General features: G+C 37.2%; 1 protein-coding gene across 12 annotated transcripts in view; it reads right to left on the bottom strand.

Annotated features, from left to right (window-relative positions):
- Window positions 1-21,034, bottom strand: part of LOC148652662 (RNA binding protein fox-1 homolog 3) — a 514,276-nt gene that overhangs the window by 254,359 nt on the left and 238,883 nt on the right. For 10 of the 12 annotated variants that reach the window (XM_088599663.1, XM_088599667.1, XM_088599659.1 and 7 more), the window contains one exon: window positions 9,966-10,044. The exons of the other annotated variants lie outside the window; for them this stretch is intronic. In XM_088599663.1, coding sequence (XP_088455789.1) covers window positions 9,966-9,987 — 22 coding nt within the window. In that variant the 5' untranslated portion in view covers window positions 9,988-10,044. Of the gene's footprint in view, window positions 1-9,965; window positions 10,045-21,034 lie in introns of those variants that run through there. 12 annotated transcript variants of the gene reach the window in all.

Raw genomic sequence — 21,034 nt, 5'->3', positions numbered from 1 at the left:
AAATCACCAATTGACAATGCTGACTGGAAAGTCCTGGGAAGTCCTAACCCTGATGCTGTTCTGGGATAAGGAGGGGGAAATCCATTGGGATTGAACATCCTCACTGTGAGCACTTAGCTGAGACCAGACAGAGCAATTGGAGCTGAACTCCATCTTGCTGGGTTCAGTAGCTCAGCAATAACCAGTGATTGGGTTCAGCGGGTGGAACAAAGGTCTCGGCAAAGGGTGAGAGCAGAGGACAGTCCTCTTCACTCATATGAGGGTTGCACTAGTGATGTGAAATTTAATGGAGGGGCACATTGTCAGGAGCAAGGTAAAGGAAGATAGTGGCAAAAATCTTAAAATAAAGAAAATCATTCTAGGTTGTATCGTGTGGTCAGTGTATGTGTAGGGACAATTTTTTGGGGGGTATCCTGATATACAGTACCTTATGGTGTGACAGGGGTGTGGTGGGGAGGGATCAGGGTGAATCTCCCTGCTGTCATGTTTAGAAGGTGCAGATGTAGAGAAAGACTCTGCATTAGATTCCAAAACCATCTCTCCAGCCACCCTGATCATCAGTTAATGTAATGACAGGCTGTGGTGCCCCCAAACAATTGGTGAGATAACTGTTTTGATTGCAGTGAAATCGTTCGGCTTGTAGCCCCTGCTCTCCAGCGACATTGCTCTGTGCTGTGATGCTAATTCTGTTTCCCGCATCATAAAAATGAAAATCAAATGCCTGCAGCCCCCTGCTTTCCCTCCCCCACTTCTTCCTGCCACGTGGGGTAAAACTAAAGATAGATATGAAGGACGTCGATTGAAAAAGTATTCAGTGTGCAATGGAGAGGGTTAAAGACGGGGTGCACTGATTGACATTAGAAAAATGTTTCTAAAATATAACACTGCCAGATGTTTGACAGTATTAAGCACTTCTTGCATAGTACAATCAATAGACAAGAGTCCTGGGTTACTCTGGCACTAAGGAAACTGGGTTACAAAATCAGATTTGTGATATAAAAGACTTTTGCAATTAAATAACAAAATGTGCTACAGTAAAATTGTGATAAATTAAGACACTGCTTGCAGTTGGGTTATCTGCATAATGTTAGAGTATGAATGTCATGAAATTCTAAGAGGGGAGGTAAACTTTTGATTGCATTTCAATATGGATCAATGCCATTTAAAATCAAATGTGCTTCTATTTGATCTTATTTCAAATAATTTTAATTTTAATCATGAATGCAATATTAAAACAAACATGGCAAAACAATAAACAAATACGTATTTGGGTCACATTAAAACAATTATACATTGTTAAGGTTTATGCCATGCAGAATATTAGTAGATTTCCTTCTTCTTACATCTTCTGTTAGATTTTTTTTCTAAATAAACTTGTGACTTCAGCATTTTCCATCTTTTTTTTAAAGGTTTTGCTTTTTTTCCTGGAACAAAAAGCCCTGAAAATCAGCCTGTGAGCTGGAGGTCGGAGGGGAATCCCCTGAGCTCAGAGGGAAAACTCTTTGCAATCACAGAAAGAACAAACAGAGCTCACCTGTACTAAACAGTATACTGTAGATCAAGCCACGGTAATTCGTATGGTAAAGGAACCATTTTTTTGAAAAACTTTTTAACAACAAGTAGGGACTCCAAATTTGACTTTCCATGGAAATTAAAAATACAATCAAACACTTAATAATATCCTCTAAACGAACAGAAACACTTTAATAAAAATAGCCTTATAAAAGGTTTTGGGGAATATTTAATTATCAGAGATAATTATCAGAGAGAGTTTACACACTGTCTACTCATAGAGTGCATGTTTTAATGTTTCGTAATCAATTTTAAATACTCCAGTGAATTGGGACAACACTCACATTCATTTTATAATGGAAGAAAGCTAAGATTTAGAACTGGCTGCCCTCTAGCCTTGGTAAAATCTGGATGGTCCTGCCAGTATCAGTGGGGAAGACCCAACACCGCTGCCACAAAGTGTCCATATCACAGCTCTGCCATCATGTCGCTGTTTAAACACAAGAACGCTGCTGCAACAGAGGTTGAAATGAAAAAAAAAAACCCAAAAACATTTAATGTGGAAATGCTTTTTTTTATTGCAGCTTCTGGTAAATGAATAAATACATAAATTAATTAACTAATTTAACAGAAGGAACCAAAAAAGAAAGAATTCCCAGGCTTATTTCATACATGCCAGGATTAGGGACAGCAGCAGAGAGAGAATTAAAAAGGGGGGGGTATGCTTTTATTTGTAAATAATATTTAATTAATGAGATTTTTAAATAATAGATGGGCCATATGTAATTGCAGGCGTTTTACGATGGCAGCTTCTGCGTTGCAGGGCTCTTTCTCCCCTTTTCAATTACAGCTCCGGAATAGGAGGGAAAAAAGGGGGCCTAGTGGAGGCTGAATTAAAGAGGCTTTTTGTCGCGTTTAATATCAATTCATTCCATGGACTGCTGACACAGCCAGCTCGAAGAGCTCAGGATTTATGGCTCCCTCTAATGGGCATGCTCCGAATCAAATTCCTGCCGTCAGCAGAAAGAAGCTGCCGTCTCCCTTTTAAAGACGCAGCCGCCTTCCACTGCGCTTCAGTCCACTCCGCTGAGTATCGCAGCCGCTGACAACAGGGGCGTTGCTGGTCAGCTGTACTGCATTGGGCCATTAGAATAGGGAACACAAATAGCTCCCCAAACAGGGAAACAGGGAAAGGGTCACAAACAGTAGCACTTTCTTAAACATACAGAACGCGGCCAAAGGTGAGTAAAGCAGTCTTCCCTTTTCTTTTCCGCAATTCACAGGATTCCAGCCTTGGCTAAAGAAAAAGTATGCTGCGTTATTTAAAGAGGAGTCTTGATTCACGCCTTTCAAAGTGTAAAACACCGCTAGATTTTTTTTTTTACTTCAAAATCCATCATAGTGTACATTATGTTTGTGATAAGGAGAGTGCTATTCTCTTCCAGATGAGTAAATCTGGCCAATTAAACAATTTGTACTGTACAACATATATAATTTCCACATATACTGTATACGTATGAAACTGGATCAAGTGTTGGAAAAACAAACAAAAAAATAAAATATCAGGAAACCTTCCTGAAGTCTGATACAATTTCAGAAGTACCACAGTCGCCAAGTACAGGGCAATATTACACATCTGTCCCAATCCAATTGATGTACTTGCAGATCATCCAACATGCCACCTTGTATGAAAGCCTTAAGTAGTATTTACAGTATTTGCTGCATTGCATGACTAAAGATGAGGTTTGTATGGATATCACACTGTACAGAACATTGAAAAGGCTTCAGTAACATGATTGACATTTCACTATTTGTGCTATTTTTTCATTCTTCCCTAAACTCATGATAGAACTATGCAGGGGTTAACATGCAGAAGCTGCCTTGACTCCTGACTTCAACAGGCTTGGATGTGCTTTACTCATCTTTTAGAGAGTATACCTCACAGATACTGAGAAAATGTTTAAGCCAGCGAAAGTGAAAATGATCTCTGATAATGCTTTTCCAATAATGGCACTGGATAATGATGATAATGCAATGCGCCCATGTTCCTGCACTAATAATTAAGAGACGAGCTTTACTTTAGCTGTTTAACTATTTTCTCATTTTAACACTTATAATGCATCGCTCCGTTTTCATTATACTTCTGTATTTCATTAAAGTTTGTGGTAGTTTGATCATTCTCATTAACACAACCTTATTATTTTTATCAATAATTTGGCATTTAAATTCAAACATTTTCTAATAGACTACATATTGTGTCTACATTACTCTTCAGTCTCATACATCACAGCCAGTAATGTATTTCCATACTTGGGAGTGCTATTTTGTTACAATATCCATTATAATCCATAATAAAATATTCAACCCGCCTAGCAATCAAAAAGTCCTCTTAGTGCCAGTGATTGAATGAATTGAGCAGTGAACCTAATAAGACAAAGTACAGTGCTGTCATTTGTTTGCAATGTGCACGGATGTTTCAACAGTTCAATATGTTATTATAGATTTGCATTGCTTGACCCTGTGCATGGTTGTTCCTTGTTCTACTGCTAACCATAAGAAACCAGTCGGGTTCATTATAAAATAGCTTCAGCTAAATTAAAGCTCCAGTGTCCCACCGTCAAGTTTAATTTTCAAGATAAAATATTGGCCTAACTCCCTGGTGTCTGTTTGCTTCATTGTTCCATGTTTAGCTCTGCCTTCTCTGCACTTTTATTATTATTAAATGAGATTATATTCCTTGTTAGCAGACCTTTTATGTTGATTCAATCGCAGCGTAGTTGTGTAATTGTAGCCGAACACCTCTCCAATGTTTCAAAGTAACTGCCATCTTGCAATGCTGTAACTGCTTCCTTGTTCAATCAGCCACTACAGGGAAGTGTGCTGATAAAGTGCATTAGAAAATACCTCCCTGCAGGGAAGTTATTGATCAACCTGTGACCACAAACAATAAAACATTTTGAGGACTTTTCTCTGTTAATTGTTGCAGAAAGGGCTTCAACAAAAAGGTTTTCCAAGATTTTTAATTTATTGCCCATTCATTTTAATTCCCACCGTGTATAAAATTTTGGTTCACTATTACGACAATGTAAATATACCTTAAACATTTAATATTTATGGTCATAAACCTTGCAGTGAGGCCCCAACTAGCCATAGCGCCTACAGGGAAAGCTCAATAACTGACAATAATTTAATAACATCCATTCCAGCTTGAAACCATCCTTTGGAGGAAAACTGAATGTCATTGTAAAGCACCTGATCTTATGATCCAGTGAACTTCATTACATTTTTTAACGCCATTAAGCACTTTTTCTGTCTCCTCTGATTTTGAGTTTGTACAAGTATAAATCCCAATTCGTACATCATATCCACAAACAGGGCCTAGTGCTTGGTTCCATTCACATGGAAAAACAGCATTTTTTAAAAAGAAAATGCCACAGTGGAAGGCCACTCTTTGACCCATTTGTAGAATCACACCTGCTTTCCTCCCAGGTACTGTACATTCACTGTGCACGGTCTCAGAATCACAGCAGGGATTTTCAGATGGTAGATGGACTCCATCAACAAAGAAACATAATATACTTCCAGTCTTAAGCATTCTAGGTAACCACTGATCGTGGATTTGTGTGTCTTCCAGGGTACATCCTAGAGAAAGTAATCGCTACTGCAGCACTGTTGAGTCTCTTTCTTCCTACACAGAACAAACTTCAACATGTGTTTTTCCTTTTTAGCTCTAGTCAGAAAGAAGCTGATCAATGGACATTAATGTTTATTAAAGTAAACACCTACAGTAGTGCAAATACATATATCTAGCAGAAATGACAAATCTCTGTCCAGGTCAATTGTGAGATGTCAAGATACAGTAACTAAGATCTTTTCAGGATCAAACTGAAACAGAAAAAAGCCACATAAAATGGTCCCTGGCTGCCGTGATTAATGTGCAATGCAGAGATCACAAAGATTTGTGTTCTTTTTCACTGTTAGAATGCAAATTTAAAAAGCTTTTTATTTTTTCAATAAAAACAGCCACAATGGTGTACACATTCTTCCCATGGTCAATATAAAATCAAAAATGTTATTTCCTTTAAATAAAAAGAAATGTATACATAATTTCAACTGTGTTCAATAGATGCACCTAATGGAAAACAAACAAAATAGCTGCCAAATGCTGTAATATTGTCAGCTTATTAGGATATAGTTCATAGAGGTCATAGAGACATTATTACAAAGTGGTCTTAAGACAATATCTAATAGCAAACTGATGTATACACTCATAGTCAATAGTTTTTAACCCTTTCCAGGAAAATAACTTTCTTGAGCCCTGACACAGCATTTCTCAGATCATACCTCATAAAATGATAAAATACAAAAATGAAGAGATTAGGAGTGCAAGAATAAAGAACTTCATTTTTAATAAAATGCTAAAAAGTAAATAATACAGGAAATGCTTTGAATAATAAATCGTCCTCACAATAAATGAGTTCAGCACACACATGCAAATTCCAGAACTCAAAGCATTCTCAATAGGATGCTGAACAGAAACAACAATCTTTGTGATAATAAGATTTATTTTAAGGAGGATATTTGAAAGCAATCATTTCAAAGCTTACAATACATGAAACGCACATAAATAAAAATTTAATTACAATTACAAAGGTACATAAGAAAAATCTAGCACAAAGGACAAAACAATCACAACAAAAAGCATTTGTAAAAAGTAAATCTCATTGTTAGATTTGAAAAATGCCCAATGTGGCCGATTCACAGAGTTCTTTTGGGATTGTGTGCCAGAGCTCTGAGTACAGATCGTAAAGTACAGACAAACAGTGTGCCCACGGAGTAGAGATACCAGCCAGATACTGAGGTGCCATACCATTCAGAGCCTTGAACATAAGCCTAAAGAGTTTAAAGAACTCGAAAGAGCACACTGATGCAAGGAATCCAGACATGTGCTTTGACGATTAATGCATGACCTAGTCAAGATTATAGTTGCCAAATTCTGAACATACAGTACTGTAGCATACATAAGTTGAGTTTTAGGGACTCCTGCAAGTTGAATTTCTCGGTTAGCAGAAATTAGAATGTCTACAATAAGTACAATACTACTGTATAAGTGTTGCTCAATGTAGCCTAATGTTTTAAGGTATGTTTATGTCAACAATGAGGGAGTCCTTACACATTTTCACAAGGATATACCGTAAAATATGAGGCATATTGGACACACTTGACCATCTAAAAGACAGGACATCTTACAGGATGTTGAAACAAAGAAAGTTTTTGAGTGGAGAGCAACACCAGGTTGTTTCAGTTAAACTTAGAATGAGAGAAGTCAACGTTGTAAAAGAGCAATAAGATCCTCACAGTGTTATTAGGCCTGCTACAGAGAACCTAGTAAAATGAATGAAAGGCAGAAAAACAATCAATAAATAATTCCACCAGATACAATGATGATCTATGAAACTATGCCCCGAATTTGCTTTATGAAAGCAAATCAGTTCCAATCAATGCTTGATGGAGGTCACAATGTACTTACTGTGCATGTGTGTTGTTCTGGCAGATAATATGGAACTATCGCTACATGTTGGTGTTAGAGTCAAATGACCAGTGTGCCATGTACAGTACAAGGGAAAGACAAGGTGTACTTGAATTGGGTTGATATTGGTTTAGTTTGCTTATGAAAGCTAACTCAAGATAGCCAAACATGGGTATTGCAGTGAAAGATACACAGACCCTAATTACTGAAGAGGGAGAGACAACAAAGAAACAGTGCTTTTGTGTGAGGAGAAGGATCTAGGGACCTTGAAACGGATATCTTTCTTTTAGACCACAGTCCAACAGGCTGTCCCAGCCTTCAGATTGGCAAAAGCGACTTCCCATACAGTGAAGAAATCCCCAGCAATAAAAGACTCTATCTGGTGAAGACTTCAATGCTGTCCAGGTTCCAAGGAGCGTAGATTACTGTAACAGCACCCAGTATCCCCATCTACTGTCTCCTCTCATTGTGTATTTTCATTGTGAACCTCTTGTGTATTTTTTATATTGTTGTTCTTCTTTAAATCGCTTTGAGAAGCTACCTTTAAAGGCACTATATAAAATAAAGTTTATTATTATTATCTTCCTGGATTAAACTTTTTAAGTGGAAAGAAAAATATTCTGTAATTATTATAAGCTGTATATTAATGACAATTTCCACAATGTTTTAGTGAGGTCAGCAGGATCTGAAGGTTGTGCATTTGATATATAACTTTAAAGAAGATTTTTAATATTTTTTTACCTAGCAGTTACATAGCACAAAAACTATGAAAAGGACAAACCGGATTTCCTATTATGGCTAGTTGCATTTGGAAGTAAGTGTTCCAAGATTTATTTTTCCTTGCATTTTAGCCATACAGGAGTAGCTTTTCAATTTATTTTTATGTACTTATTTATTTTTTAAGACAGCCAAATTTCCTGTCAAGGAATCCACCTACTAGACTGAAGGAATGCTGCATCTTTAAAACATAGACAATGATAAAAAAGGCTCATTTCACCACTCCCACACAAAATACAGGAAAATAATGTAGGACAGAAATGATTGTATAAAACCATAATGCTGACCTACTGAAGTAGCTTTCTCTTTTCCACAGATTTTTCTCAGCTGGGGGAGAGAAACAGTCCTCCAAAACAAAGAATCAGAGACATTTGAAAATGTTTACTTGATTCACTTCATTTTTTTATCTGTTTTTTAAGCCATCATGAATTTAATTACCTAAATTGTATAATTTTGGGAGCGTAAATTGTATCTGTCAGGGTGATACTTAGCATACATGAAAACATAAGAAAGGTTCAGCCCATGTTGTTCTTTTGGTTGCAAGCGGTTTACTGTATGAATCTAAGGATTTTGTCAGCTGTTTCTTGAGGGATCCCACAAAAAACTGTAACAATTAACAACATATTTGGACAATTTGTTCCAAACCCCCACGAACCTGTGTAAAAAATTCATTCAGTCATACTTGTTCTCCCTCTTAGTCTCTCCTTGTGTCCTCGGGACCTTGTCTTACTATATTGGGTTTGGTTACTACCCAGAATTCCCTCTCTGGACATCTGGTTTCACAGTCAGTTAAGGTCTCAGGTGGAAAGAGTTGTGGTAGAGTGAAGTGAGAGATCTCAGCTTAAAAACAGCTAAGCAGGTGTCTGAGAGGTATTCTAGCCAAAAAGAAAAAAAAAAACACTGAATAAGGGCCAGACTGAAGAAATGCTGTTTTAATGAAGCTGAGGTACTTTGTTTCAGGTTGTACTGTGCTGGTTTCATGACCTGATTGTCTATTGAAAATGTATTTTTACCATCATCAACTAAAAGAAAAAAAAAAGGTAATCTGACATTTTGGTCCCTGAGGAACTAAAATAATCAGCCTAAGTAGAAAATACGCAAAATACACAATAGGACAGGTGAAATGATGTTCAGTTCTACAGGTGAAATGCTCAAACAAACCAATGTCAATTACAATAATTTATTTTTCATAGAATAATCAATTAGAACACAATCAATTAGTTACTGCAATTTCAATTTATACAGTATGTACACTGTATAACCTGTACCAAATTAAATTACATGGTATTACTGTACAGTAAAAATCTAGAACTCTCAAACAGTATACAGTATGTTTTAATTTTAATAAGAAAAGTTCAAAGTTACAATGCATAAAATATTATTTTAAGAAGAACTTAAAAGATAAAGTATACTGTAGTAATTTTTCTAAATGATAATCTTTGGGTTTAGGCTTGTCTAGCTGAGAAATTCCTTTCCTTTGTCTGATTGCATTAACATCTCTAATATACAGTATCTGAGGGACAGTATTTGCTCTATTCCCATCTCTAATATTGTGTCCAACTTGAAGATTGTGATTACTGTCCGTATTGGTAATATCCTGATACAGTATGTATTACTATATTACAACATTTAATTTCAAGGGTTATATGAGTGACATTTTTATCATGAGATTATCAACTACAACATCAGATCTGGAAGAATTTTAACTCAGACTATAAAGCCATTGACCAGATGGTAAAACATTTTATACCGTACCAACCAAATAAAAACAATACACTTCTCATGTAGGTCTGCAAAATATTTGCAAAATCCTGTTTTAAATGCTGACATTGTTACAGTACAGTATGAAGCAGCACAGAATCACGGGAGACATATCACAACGTATTCAGCAAGTAAAGATCCTAAAGGATAACACACAAACCACTTTCCATCAATGGAGTGCTGTTTCTGCATCTAGATCATCTGAGCAAGTTTTGAACAAGAGAACAAAATGGAAATTGTTCAACCCTGAATGTATTCTTCCACAAGCTATCATATTTCTTTAAACAAAAGAACGTACAAGTTAAACCATTCCATTCTTGTCACTAGCCCCCAAATCTCTAACCCCCCCAACACACACACACCACTACCAAATAACAGCACTGACCTGCCCAGCTGGGGGTCTCCATGTATAGCAGGCTGTGCCGTGTGGTGTGACTCACTTCTGCTACAGGTAGCGCTGACCCCTGCAGATGAGATGATGTAATAGCATAAAAGCACAGTAGCTACTAAAGGCTGAATGCTCAGCATCTTTTAATCGATGATCTGTTTGTTAAAGAAGGAAACAAAAATAAATATTTAAATACTTCGAACCAACCCCGGCTGTGGAACAATTCCGTGTGAAACAAAGGCAACTAAACTATATTTATTCTGCGGTATTTCTACTTTAAGGTTACTTGTATTTCAGGTCTTCCTGCCTTGCTTCAGTCTTAAATCTTCATAGACATACTGCTAATTACTTCTGCATATTTAAGGAAAGGTAAGACAGTCTCAGGCCCATTATATTTGTCTTTAAAGATTTTTGCCTAAGGTGGAATAGGGATTAGTTCTGATATGCACGGGATATAATATAACTATTTAAATAGATTCGTTTTTGACAAACAACTCAAAAATAATTAGAAATGTAAGAAATATTTTGGTTTTTCATAATGTTTCCCGGCAGGGCCTCCTTTGCTTTCATTTCATTTCTAAAAACGAACAACAAAATGTTGCTTTCTTTTTCATCAGCATCTGCAATGCCAAGCGAGCAAAGCAGGGTTTTGCAGGGTTAGTCCATTCAGTTACTAGAATGAGAACATCATAACTTTTTAGCATTTACATTGATTTTTCTATGTGTACCACAGCACTACAACATATCAGTAAATTGTCTCCCTTTAATTAAAACATAGCTTTTTTTAAAAAACAATCTGCGCTTGAAGTTAATAAGCTATCGGAGACATTGTTGATCCCTTCGTTTAGTGTGAGATGTTTTATGATAGGTGCATCACAGTGCCTTGCTTCTGGATTATACACTAATTCCCTCAACCAGCCCCCCCTCACTAAATGACTTATTTTGTTGTGCTTCTGTAGTGTAACTAATCATTTTCTAATCAACTCTTCAGGCACCAGAAGCAGCCAGGCGCTTCCCTCTGAGCCAGTCTCCAGTGCACTCTAATTATGCAGATGGAGGCAGGAGCTCGTGAAGAGAGGGTAGAGGGTCCTGAAGGGCTTTGATAAGCTCAGGACAGCCAGCAGCTTTCCCCCCTGCTTCTCTTCACTCCAGCTGCGGTTTGCTGTTATTTCTGTACGGACAGAAGCACATGTTCAGATAACATACATACTGTACTCCACACTACACACCGTACTACACATATATACTAAGCCTACCCACATGCACCCCATTGACCTCTCCACGGCCACGCCCTGTCTTGCCCCTTCACCCCTACAACCTGTCCTGCTTTGTTCTTTTCACGGCACAATGATTCAGAAATACTTTTCACTTACTAAGGGGGGCCAAAATATGAGTGATCAGACCCCACAGGATTGGTAAAAGGTATACTTCAAGATGAAATTCCCTCTTTTGGAGATCTCTAGCTCACTAAACTTAGATAATTTGCTTTTTGTTTAAAACAAGTGCAAATTAGTTGTTACTCTTACTGCAATAATACATATTACTGTAATTAATAAATACATAATGAAAATGTATGTCTTTGTTTACTGTATATATCTTATTTTTAACACAAATTTTAGGACTTTGTTAAAAATAGTATAGCCAGTAGCCATGAGCCAGCTACCATACCTACCAATTTTAAAGTCTGTGGCATTCTTTCTTTAGCAACTGCATCACTTAACACAGAACCTTAATTTTATATAAGGACCAAAGAGCATACCGCATCCTAAGAGTTTAAATGATGTGCTTAGGCAACCTGCAGCCAATCAGAACTTGGAAGCACCTGGCGATAAGTCCTTTCTTGAATTGCTGGACATCCTAACTGCCTTCGCGTAGTTATTAGATATAGTAAAGGCGAAACAACATTGGAATTCAGTGCTTCAAATCAGCAACAGAAGAGGGGAAACACAGGGGAACGTGCTAAATTAAAAAGGAATAAATGACTAAAAGACTGATGATATCATAGTTCTCTATGAGAACCAACAAAAGCTGTAATTTGTGAGCCTGCAGCACTGACATTTGCTCTGTTTTTTTGTAAAACCATTATATCTATAGATCAGTTTAATGTGAACTATTTTAGTTACGTGTTTATGGCAATGCTTTTATGAACTGCTTTTAAAATTATTGTGCAGGATGCATTTTTAATCATAATGACTGCAATTTTAGCAATAATGTGGTTATAATTAGGATCGTAAAGAAAGAATTGTTTGCACTGTACACTGCATGGTCTCTCTTGGGTTTAGTAACAGTACTGTAGCTGTTCACATTTTTTTGCAGGATTGTCATTTTTTTTCCTTTCAAATCCCATGGTGTTTTGAATTCCCAACTTGGTAAAATTATGCTTACTACTGTATATCAAAACAACTGGGAATATGCCTTTTACAAGCAAGTATGTAAAATAATAAATTAGGCAATCGAAAGAAAAACTTAACATCATACAGACCAAGTTATTTTGAGATGACCTATGGTCCATGAAATCTCCACCATATTCTGTAAATGGAAAGGTTGTGTGGGTTGTCAGGTTCTCCAACATAAAGAGTGTGCACTGTGTGCGTGAGTTTATGTGTGTAGTGTAGCAAATGACCTGCCCTTTGTGTGCTTAGCCCAAATCTGGCACTAACCCAGAACTCAAATCTCTGAACCACAGAGAGCTTATTGATTTTTTACCCACAGAAATCATATCTCCCACTTCTTCTCTCTTTCACTCCCCTCCTTCCTTTAATTAATTGTGATCCCATGGTTCTTGGTATTTTTTTGGGAGCTGTGCCAATACAATTTGTCATTTTATCAGAAGTAATTAAAAGCTGTTCTTTTGCCTGTTGCATGCGATCTGTTTAATTGTCGAAACTAAAAGAAAAACACTGCCAAGTAACACAACACAGGGAACAAAACATATAAAAAGTCTTTTTAAAGCCTTAATTCTGTAATAAGATAACAGTTTAAACAGTTAGCTCTTTTGTACTTAATTAATAATCCACCACTAAATGACAGTTGTTTTTCTAACATTCTAGAGACAATACAGTATATAGTGATTTAAATATCCAGCTTCAATGCCTGTGTGTTTTCCCTTCTCAATACTAGTTCTAATGGTAAAAACAGATATTCTGCATTTCTGTCTATGTGGTTATTTTAGCAGTTTCCTGAGCAGCACAGCTACTGATATCAACAACATGTTTTATTTGTTTAAACAAAGTGTATGTTTTTTGTATGTACCTGTGTGTGTAAAACATGGAGGAGGATTGGAGGCAAAACATACAAATCATACAAAGTATTATCATAATGTATAATTTCGCCATCACGTAATGTCGCAAACAAATGTTAAAAATCCGTATAGCATGAAAAACTAATGTTATGAAATGAAGTGGTAAATTCTTATGAGCAGATGTCTGTTGAAGGCCTTTCTCTTGAGATTTTGGGGGCCTTCTGGACAAAAAGATTCAGCAAAAAATCTTACGCCAGCAGTGCTCTAACATGAATACATTGCTTTTCTGTACATCTGCAGTTCAAAATGGGAAAGGGTTAAGTACTGTAGGAGGTGGGAGGTTTATAAGGCACTCAGAATTATCTAAAGAGTCCCTTGACCCTTACCTTCAGAGGACTGCAGGGTGACTGACGCTGATTTGATTAAACTCACACTAATTCATCACAAGCTTAATCAAATAAAATTTAATAACTCTGTAATAAAATTTCAACAGTCTCTCAAGAACTGTAGGCAGGGTATAAATAGCAGAATTAGTGGCTACAGGTTCTTTTGCCAGACAGGTGTTTCATGGCAGACAGAAGCAACATTGTACTATTTAAGAATATTTCTTAAGTGTAATATAGCAAATTAATAAAGTGCCATGCAGTTTCAAATACAACTTTGGTTTAAAAAAACTCAGATGGCAATACATACAAAGTAACAGTACAGAGTATCCTGTATATGAAAGAATATCACAGAAAAAAACACAAAGGATAAAAAGAGTACCGTACATCACAAACAATTTAAAAAAAATCAAAACCATAAGTAGAAAGTTTGGAACTGAGAAAATAGTCACAGGCTCAAAAAATCAATTAAATTCTGCAGTAAGATTTTTACACAGGTTTTGTGCATAGATGTTTACACATAATATGCAACTTGTTTCTAGGGATAGACAGTAGATCAGCATTAACTGAATTAGTAGAGTAGGTACAGTACAGTACTGTACATAAGGACTGCAGATTCACAACAAATTTATCAGTAAAGTACTTCCATACCACTTAGTGTATTGTCAGTTAACAGTGACAATTTATTTTAAGGAACAGGTAAAGGTTTATTCCATGCTGAAAAGAGAAGAAAGGAAACACAACGTTTTGGCTCGAGAGTCGTCTTCAGGTGTAATGCCACACCTGTGACTTGAACAATTTCTTTTAAACTGAGAATTTTGTGAAAATATTTGTATGCTCAAATTACAAAGACATCCACTGAAGACACTGAAAACGATTGTGTGCTACTAGGCTAAGAGTAATGAAGGCTCACGATTGGTGAAATATGTCAAATGCAAAGGTGTAAAATTACACTGGAAAAGTTACATGGTAGAATCTAGAATAAACATTTATCCTCTAAAATTGAAGCCAGTAAGGCAAAACTGAGGAGACGTGTGATAAGCAAACAGAAAAGAGTGATTTTACTTTATAATACTGCAATTGATTATGGGTCCCTGCAGCTTTGTAACCTACTTTAGCAATGATAACGCCCAGCTTTGCCTCATAAGAGATTTAATCTCTAGTCTACAGTTTTGAATATTGTCTTTATAATATTCTTTACCAATAGCTTAAGCATTCCTTTGAAGACTGCAGATGGACACACAGGAGGCAAAGAATTACATTGCTCTTTGAAAAAAAACAAACTCACCATGGAAAAGATCCAAGAGGTTTTGAGATTCATTGCTTATGCCAAAAAAGGGAAATGCTCTGAATGTTTAATTGAACTTTTTTTCATTTACATTACTATTCTTCATAAAACTTCGCTTACCTATTTGTTTTATATTTATGGATATTAATGCTGTAATAATGCGTCTCTCTAGCATTATCCCTAGTGATTTGGTTGATGTATATCTGATAAGCATGGTGTGTCCCAGGAAAGTAATTGCTGTCTTAGGAATGTGCTGTAAAGTACCATCTCTTGGGAATCAAAGAGACTTGGGTAGATAGAGGAAGACTCGTAAGCACGAGTGTGTGTGTTTGGAGGGTTGGCTGCAGTAAGGGCTGAGTTGCGCTGCCAGTTGGAGCTATTTCGGGAAATGAATCAAGTGTTCTTTCTTCCCTGACAAAAAAAAAGTACCCATAAGGCACACCAGCTCCTATTAACCACTGCCCGATCACTTTAAAAGCCATCAAGGAGCTCATGCCATGCCGAAGCAGTATCAGGGAGGCGTGCTGATGAAACAACCACAATAGAGCACCAGGTCATTACTCAGAGAAGATTGTAGAACGACGAAGCGACAGCTCCGAGCCAATTATAAAAACTGGAGCGCTTCACGCTAGACTCACTGCTTGGCGGGGGCACCCTGGCTTTGTGTCTCTAATAAACAACATGCAGAAAATGTTAATGATAGCTCTGAAATGCCACCTCGCACCAGGGGCAGCACTGTTAAATAATAATAAAAAATCCAGATAAAAATGGATAGAGGATTGGGTGAGGGAAAAAAAACACTTTCTTAAGGCTTGTCTTTATTGAGCTCAGTCAAGAAGATTTTTTTTTTTTTGCTGTTAGGAGTTGCTGAGAGGAATACATTAACCCAGGTGAATGGAGTCTGTAATTACCCACAGGCAACATGTGCTTACAGAAGTGTCCATTCCCTGCCTCAAAAAAGCAGCTTAAGGCAAGGGAATCCGTTTGGACCTCACATGTAAGGTACAAACTGTAAAGGTGTTTCTCCAGCAGATGTGGTCTGCCTTAAGCACTTACTATACTATAACACTACACATTCAGGAAAGCACCTCCATTTCTCACAGCCTTAAATTTTAAACAGATTGCTACTCAGAGATGAATGCTGAGAAATAACAGTGACTCTTTCTCCATGACAACACTGATCCTTAAAACCAGCTTGGATTTTGTACATTTGGCTTAGGCACATTTCCGTATTGAAAGATAGTCTTTTACGTCAGTTTTCTAGAGAATTCAAATACACCAGGTCCTTCTCTGGTTACAATTTATTTTGAGCTTAGGGAATCGCAGGCATTTTCCAATTGTGTCAGTAACTTTTGGTGGTGGTGGGTGAAATCCTGTGTGAAATTATTGAAACATGCTCATCCCGACTTTCACATTGAGTGGAGGTTAAGTAAAACAGAAGGAACTGACAGGAAACTCATGGCTCAGTATACAGAGAATACACATAAGATAAATAAACCATGATAAGTAACAAAATTATGGGAACCAAATTCAGTGACCAGGAATCAGCTCGGCTTCACTTACACGTTCCATTGGCAGTGACAGCTGTCACCACAAAGAAGGGAAATACCTTCATTTCGAAACCAACGAATGGATTTGAAAGACTTTTAATATTAATAGCATACATGTCTCTAATTATTTTATTATTACTTTCTAACCTTTGATTTGAGTAAGACAAAATCAACTGCATATTAGAAGTGGAAAAATAAATTATGCAGATTAAACTGGAAGATCTGGAATAATAAAAAGCAGATGGAATAATGCAGGGAGCCTGCTGATGTGGGGAATGTTAAAATGAAATATGACAAACAGTAAAGCCTATGAAATAAAATGAAGAAAGAAAAAACACATGAATAATTGCAAACAACGGGATGGTTTATTTCCAATTTGTGTTGATTTAAGAAAACATAAATGTGCACTAAAAAGTAACAAGGAAGTAAACAATATCTATAAAAGCATGCTGTGCTTTGTTGTTGGGGTCTCATCTGTTTATACTAAACACAAGGTTATGAAATGTAATTTCCTGTTCATGTTTACTTTGTCAAGATTAAGCAAAAAATTAAAACAGGCCTTATGATCTGTGAAAAAGGCACACATTTTATAGTGCTTGTAGAAGCCTTTCTTTATGTAATAAATCCAAAATATATTGAAATTGTCCCTTAGCCAAAGACGATGTTGAAAGAATGGATTTTTTAGGTGTTTCTTTGAGATGGTGAGAAATCTGAATATATAATATGAAGGAAATGCTTTAATTAATTACAAAATCATTAATATGTTACATTTCTCTAGACATCCTTTTATATGGACAATTATGGACAATATATTTCAACAGCTGGGAAAAGGATACATAAATGCAATATTCGGTATGATTGCATGTTATCGCCTACAATTTAACGATGGCATATTGAAGATACAGTACCACAAAGAAACTGAGAAACCCAACATTATTTGTTTAATACACCTGAATTAAGGGTTCAATATGGATGGAATACCTGTGAAGACTTCCTATTAGAATATGTTCATTCAGATATCGTGTTAGCTGACCTGCAATTACAATAGAATAACTGACAGCGATTGCTAAACTGTTACTGCACAAGTGCACCTCTTTTTCTGTTCTTATTAATGTGCCTCGGAAAATACTGAGAAGCAGGCTCGCCCTGGTAGAGAGAGTGTTGAGTTCTAATTATACCAGTGATGCAGACTAATCATGTTATCAGGGCCTGCGATTATGTGTGTGGGCCCACGTCCTTTGATATTCTCCCATTAATCCTAAATATAAACACTATTACCAGCAGCTTGCAATCGTTCCTTTCAAATGCTCAGCCAACGGACGTGGAGAGCAAACAGCGGAAGACACGTGCCTCCAGTCTTCCAGCTTGTTCTGTAAAAGACTCATCATACTCTGCAACTGCAAAGAGGGACAGGACTGTCTCAAGCAGTTCTTTCTGTTTTGACACACTTTGAAACAGACACACGCATAACTCTGAGTTTTGGACACTGCTTTAAAAAATGATTAAAATTAAATGCTCCGAGAAATGTGACCAATCAAGCTCCTGCTCAATTTGTGTTGCAGTCATGGCACCCAAAAAGGCATCCTATTTTTTCACTGTGATAAGTGCCATTTTAACAACCCATGAAGGATGTGGAGTGTGGAAGAAAATGGACACAGTCACTCACCTAAGGGGATTTCCTGGTGCTTGTTTCTTTAAAAACTTCAAGCCCCAATAACAGGAGCTCAGAGCAAGCAAGCACAGAGAAAATTGATTTTCCATTCATTGCAGGTTTATTGTTTATATCAATAAAAGGTAAGAGGATGAATAAAACAGATGGAAGCCATTCATATGTGAACTCTGAAATATTAGTCTTACTCCTGATGTTTATATGCAAAGGATTTGCATATAAACCATATCCTTTGTCCTTTTTAGACAAAGGATCTGGTGTTTATATACAAAGGATTTGTACTTTAGGCTTTAGTCACAGATATTTGTAAAACATGGATTGCAAATGCATTACAGATTAAAATAATAAATAACTACAAATACAATAATAATAGAAAATCAAAGGAATCTGGTATAATTGAATATGAAGGTGAATAACTTTGATTGCATTTGTACCATTGGTTGTACATCTGGTATGAAGGTACAGTTTAAAAAACACAGCAATAAAAAATTCTCTCCAGATACTGATGGAAAGTGACATAGTCCCCAATAAGTGGAATTGAACCCCCTCATCACATTATGGAGGTCCTCAGCAAGGTGAACTGGAGAAGGGACTCCAGTAACTTACAAAAATAACCAGGGTTCAAGGAGTGCAAGACACCTCTGTGAGGGGAGACTGTTCTGCATGACCAAAGCTTTTTGGAGAGCTGAACATTTTGTAAGCACGAGAGTCTTCATACAGGAAACTAAATATCAAACAAACAGATAATCGTGCCCTTCAGGAATGATGGGACATTATGTTATTGGAGGGTATCATTGCAAGGTTGGTGCAACATCAGCAGCTCCAAACGTCAGGTGGAGCTGTGTGGACTAACCTGTCTCTTTACTAGAATTCTTGAATTTAGCAAATCATTCAATCTTATATGTACAGTAGCTAAGGTAGCCCAGGGAATTCAGTGCACAACTGAAAAGAAGTGACATACTATATGTAAGCACTGTAATAATTTGAAAGGAATAAGGTGGAATGTACAGTATAATCTCTCCGTCTGTGTTCTCAAAGACGGTTTTCCGAACTCATACATCAGAAAGACCACCGAAACTAAAATTATTCTGCAGTTAGGATCACACATTCTCCCTTCCCTTAACGACAGATTACTGTTCTTTTAAATTTTCTCCATTCATTGGAAGTTTCATTTCACACCTCTCTGCACCCATTCTGCCTTCACACCTCTTGATTGGCCTCTCTTTCTGTCCCCTGCTCCCGCCTCTCACTCCTCCTCCCCCCCATCCTTTGTTCTCCCGCTACTTTACCTTTGCCTACTGCCCTGTCTCTCTCACACCTGAAGAAGGCTCCACGGCCGAAACGTTGTGTTCTCTTTCTTCTTTTTTTCAGCATGGAATAAACCTATTACTTGTTCATGTACAGTATATACAGGTATGACAAACAGTTGGCTCAGGGAGAACAGAACAGGGAATAAAATATAGAAAAAAATGAAGAGAAAATTAGGAGGGAAACGCAGAGAGGTGGGAGCTGAAAGAGTAAAATCGAAAGACCGCTGACTATGAGGTGCATGTGGGCATGTGCATGTGCCAGGCAGGTGCAGAGTGACGTGGGCACACATCCATTTTCAGAGGTGAACTCTATTTCACGGGTTAGTAAGAGACGCGCAGCGCTGTTTGGGTACTACGTCTCCCAGGGAAGGTTTATTAGGCGCAATTCCATTGAGAGTCTGGAATCAGTATTTGCTGTTTTGGGTGACAGTCACTGAGCGTTCATGGAGAAAGATGACATAGCCCTTCCTGAACTGCCTTTCTGTGCTACTGAGGAGGGGTCTGACAATTCAGACTCTGAAGTTCTGGGCATCAGATAGGAAATCATAAGATAGGCCACTTGAGCTACCATCAAACCCACACATCTTAACAAAATAGAAAAGAGTAACTCTAAAACCACAAACTAGGCAGAGCAAAGGCACCTCAAGTACAATCATAACAATCATCTACTCAATACCATTGCAAAGGCGAAAAAAGGAAGGCCACACACTTCAACCTCACAGGAAGAGCCCAAAAGACCACAAAGTTTGTTTTGTAATAAACAAACAGAAGAGAATATAACTTAGAACTGATCTCACGCTTAAACCAAATGATAAGATTTGAAAACAGCTTCCCAGCAGCAGAAGGGCAAACCATTTGGTTTTAGAACCTTCAAATTGTGCCCTCATGGTTATTCTAGTAGTACAATATAACCATACAACTTACATTATAACAAATTGAAACAATATCTAAAATGTGACAGTACCTGTCATGTTATTATTTGCAGTCTGATTTTATAAATGAAAAGGAACGTTATCTATTCTAGAATTACCAGCAGCAGCAGGAGGATGAAATATTCCTCTTGTTGTTCCTGTCTTCTTTGACCGCTCTATGGAGAGCTGTGGACAGAGCACACTGGGGAGCAGAGTGTCGGCTTGAATTTCATATGCAGTAAGCCAGGAAGACTGAGACAAACTACAAGCAATAACAATAATCGAGAAAATTGCTTCTATACATGAAAACACATTGATAACAGCTGATATTACCCCAGATCGTACAAGCAGTTTAATTATTAATCATCTGAAAGTGTCACTGCTGCAGCCCAGAGCAACAGCCTGAAGAACAAGTGCTGCGCGGATAAGAAGAAGCCAACATTCTCTTAATAACAGCCACTGCCTATTCTAAAGTAAACGTTCATAGGTCCAGATGTGCCGATACTAGAGTACTTGCAGTTTTAGTCACATCAGCGCAAGAGACAATCTAAGGGCAGTTAGTGGCAAAAAAAACATTAGATTTGAACAATAAAGGAAACAACTTCTTTCCAGACCAGGAATGGTGAGTTAAAGGTAGAAGCAGAGACATTCAAAAAAGAAATGTATTAAATTAATTCATCACATTTTTATTTTCTTTTGTGCTCCACAGACTGT

Source organism: Lepisosteus platostomus, chromosome 11 (genome assembly GCF_059453375.1).
Source record: "Lepisosteus platostomus isolate fLepPlt1 chromosome 11, fLepPlt1.hap1, whole genome shotgun sequence".
In the NCBI taxonomy this organism is placed as follows: domain Eukaryota; kingdom Metazoa; phylum Chordata; class Actinopteri; order Semionotiformes; family Lepisosteidae; genus Lepisosteus; species Lepisosteus platostomus.
Note: the sequence above shows the minus strand (reverse complement) of the source record. Positions and strands in the feature narration are given on the sequence as shown.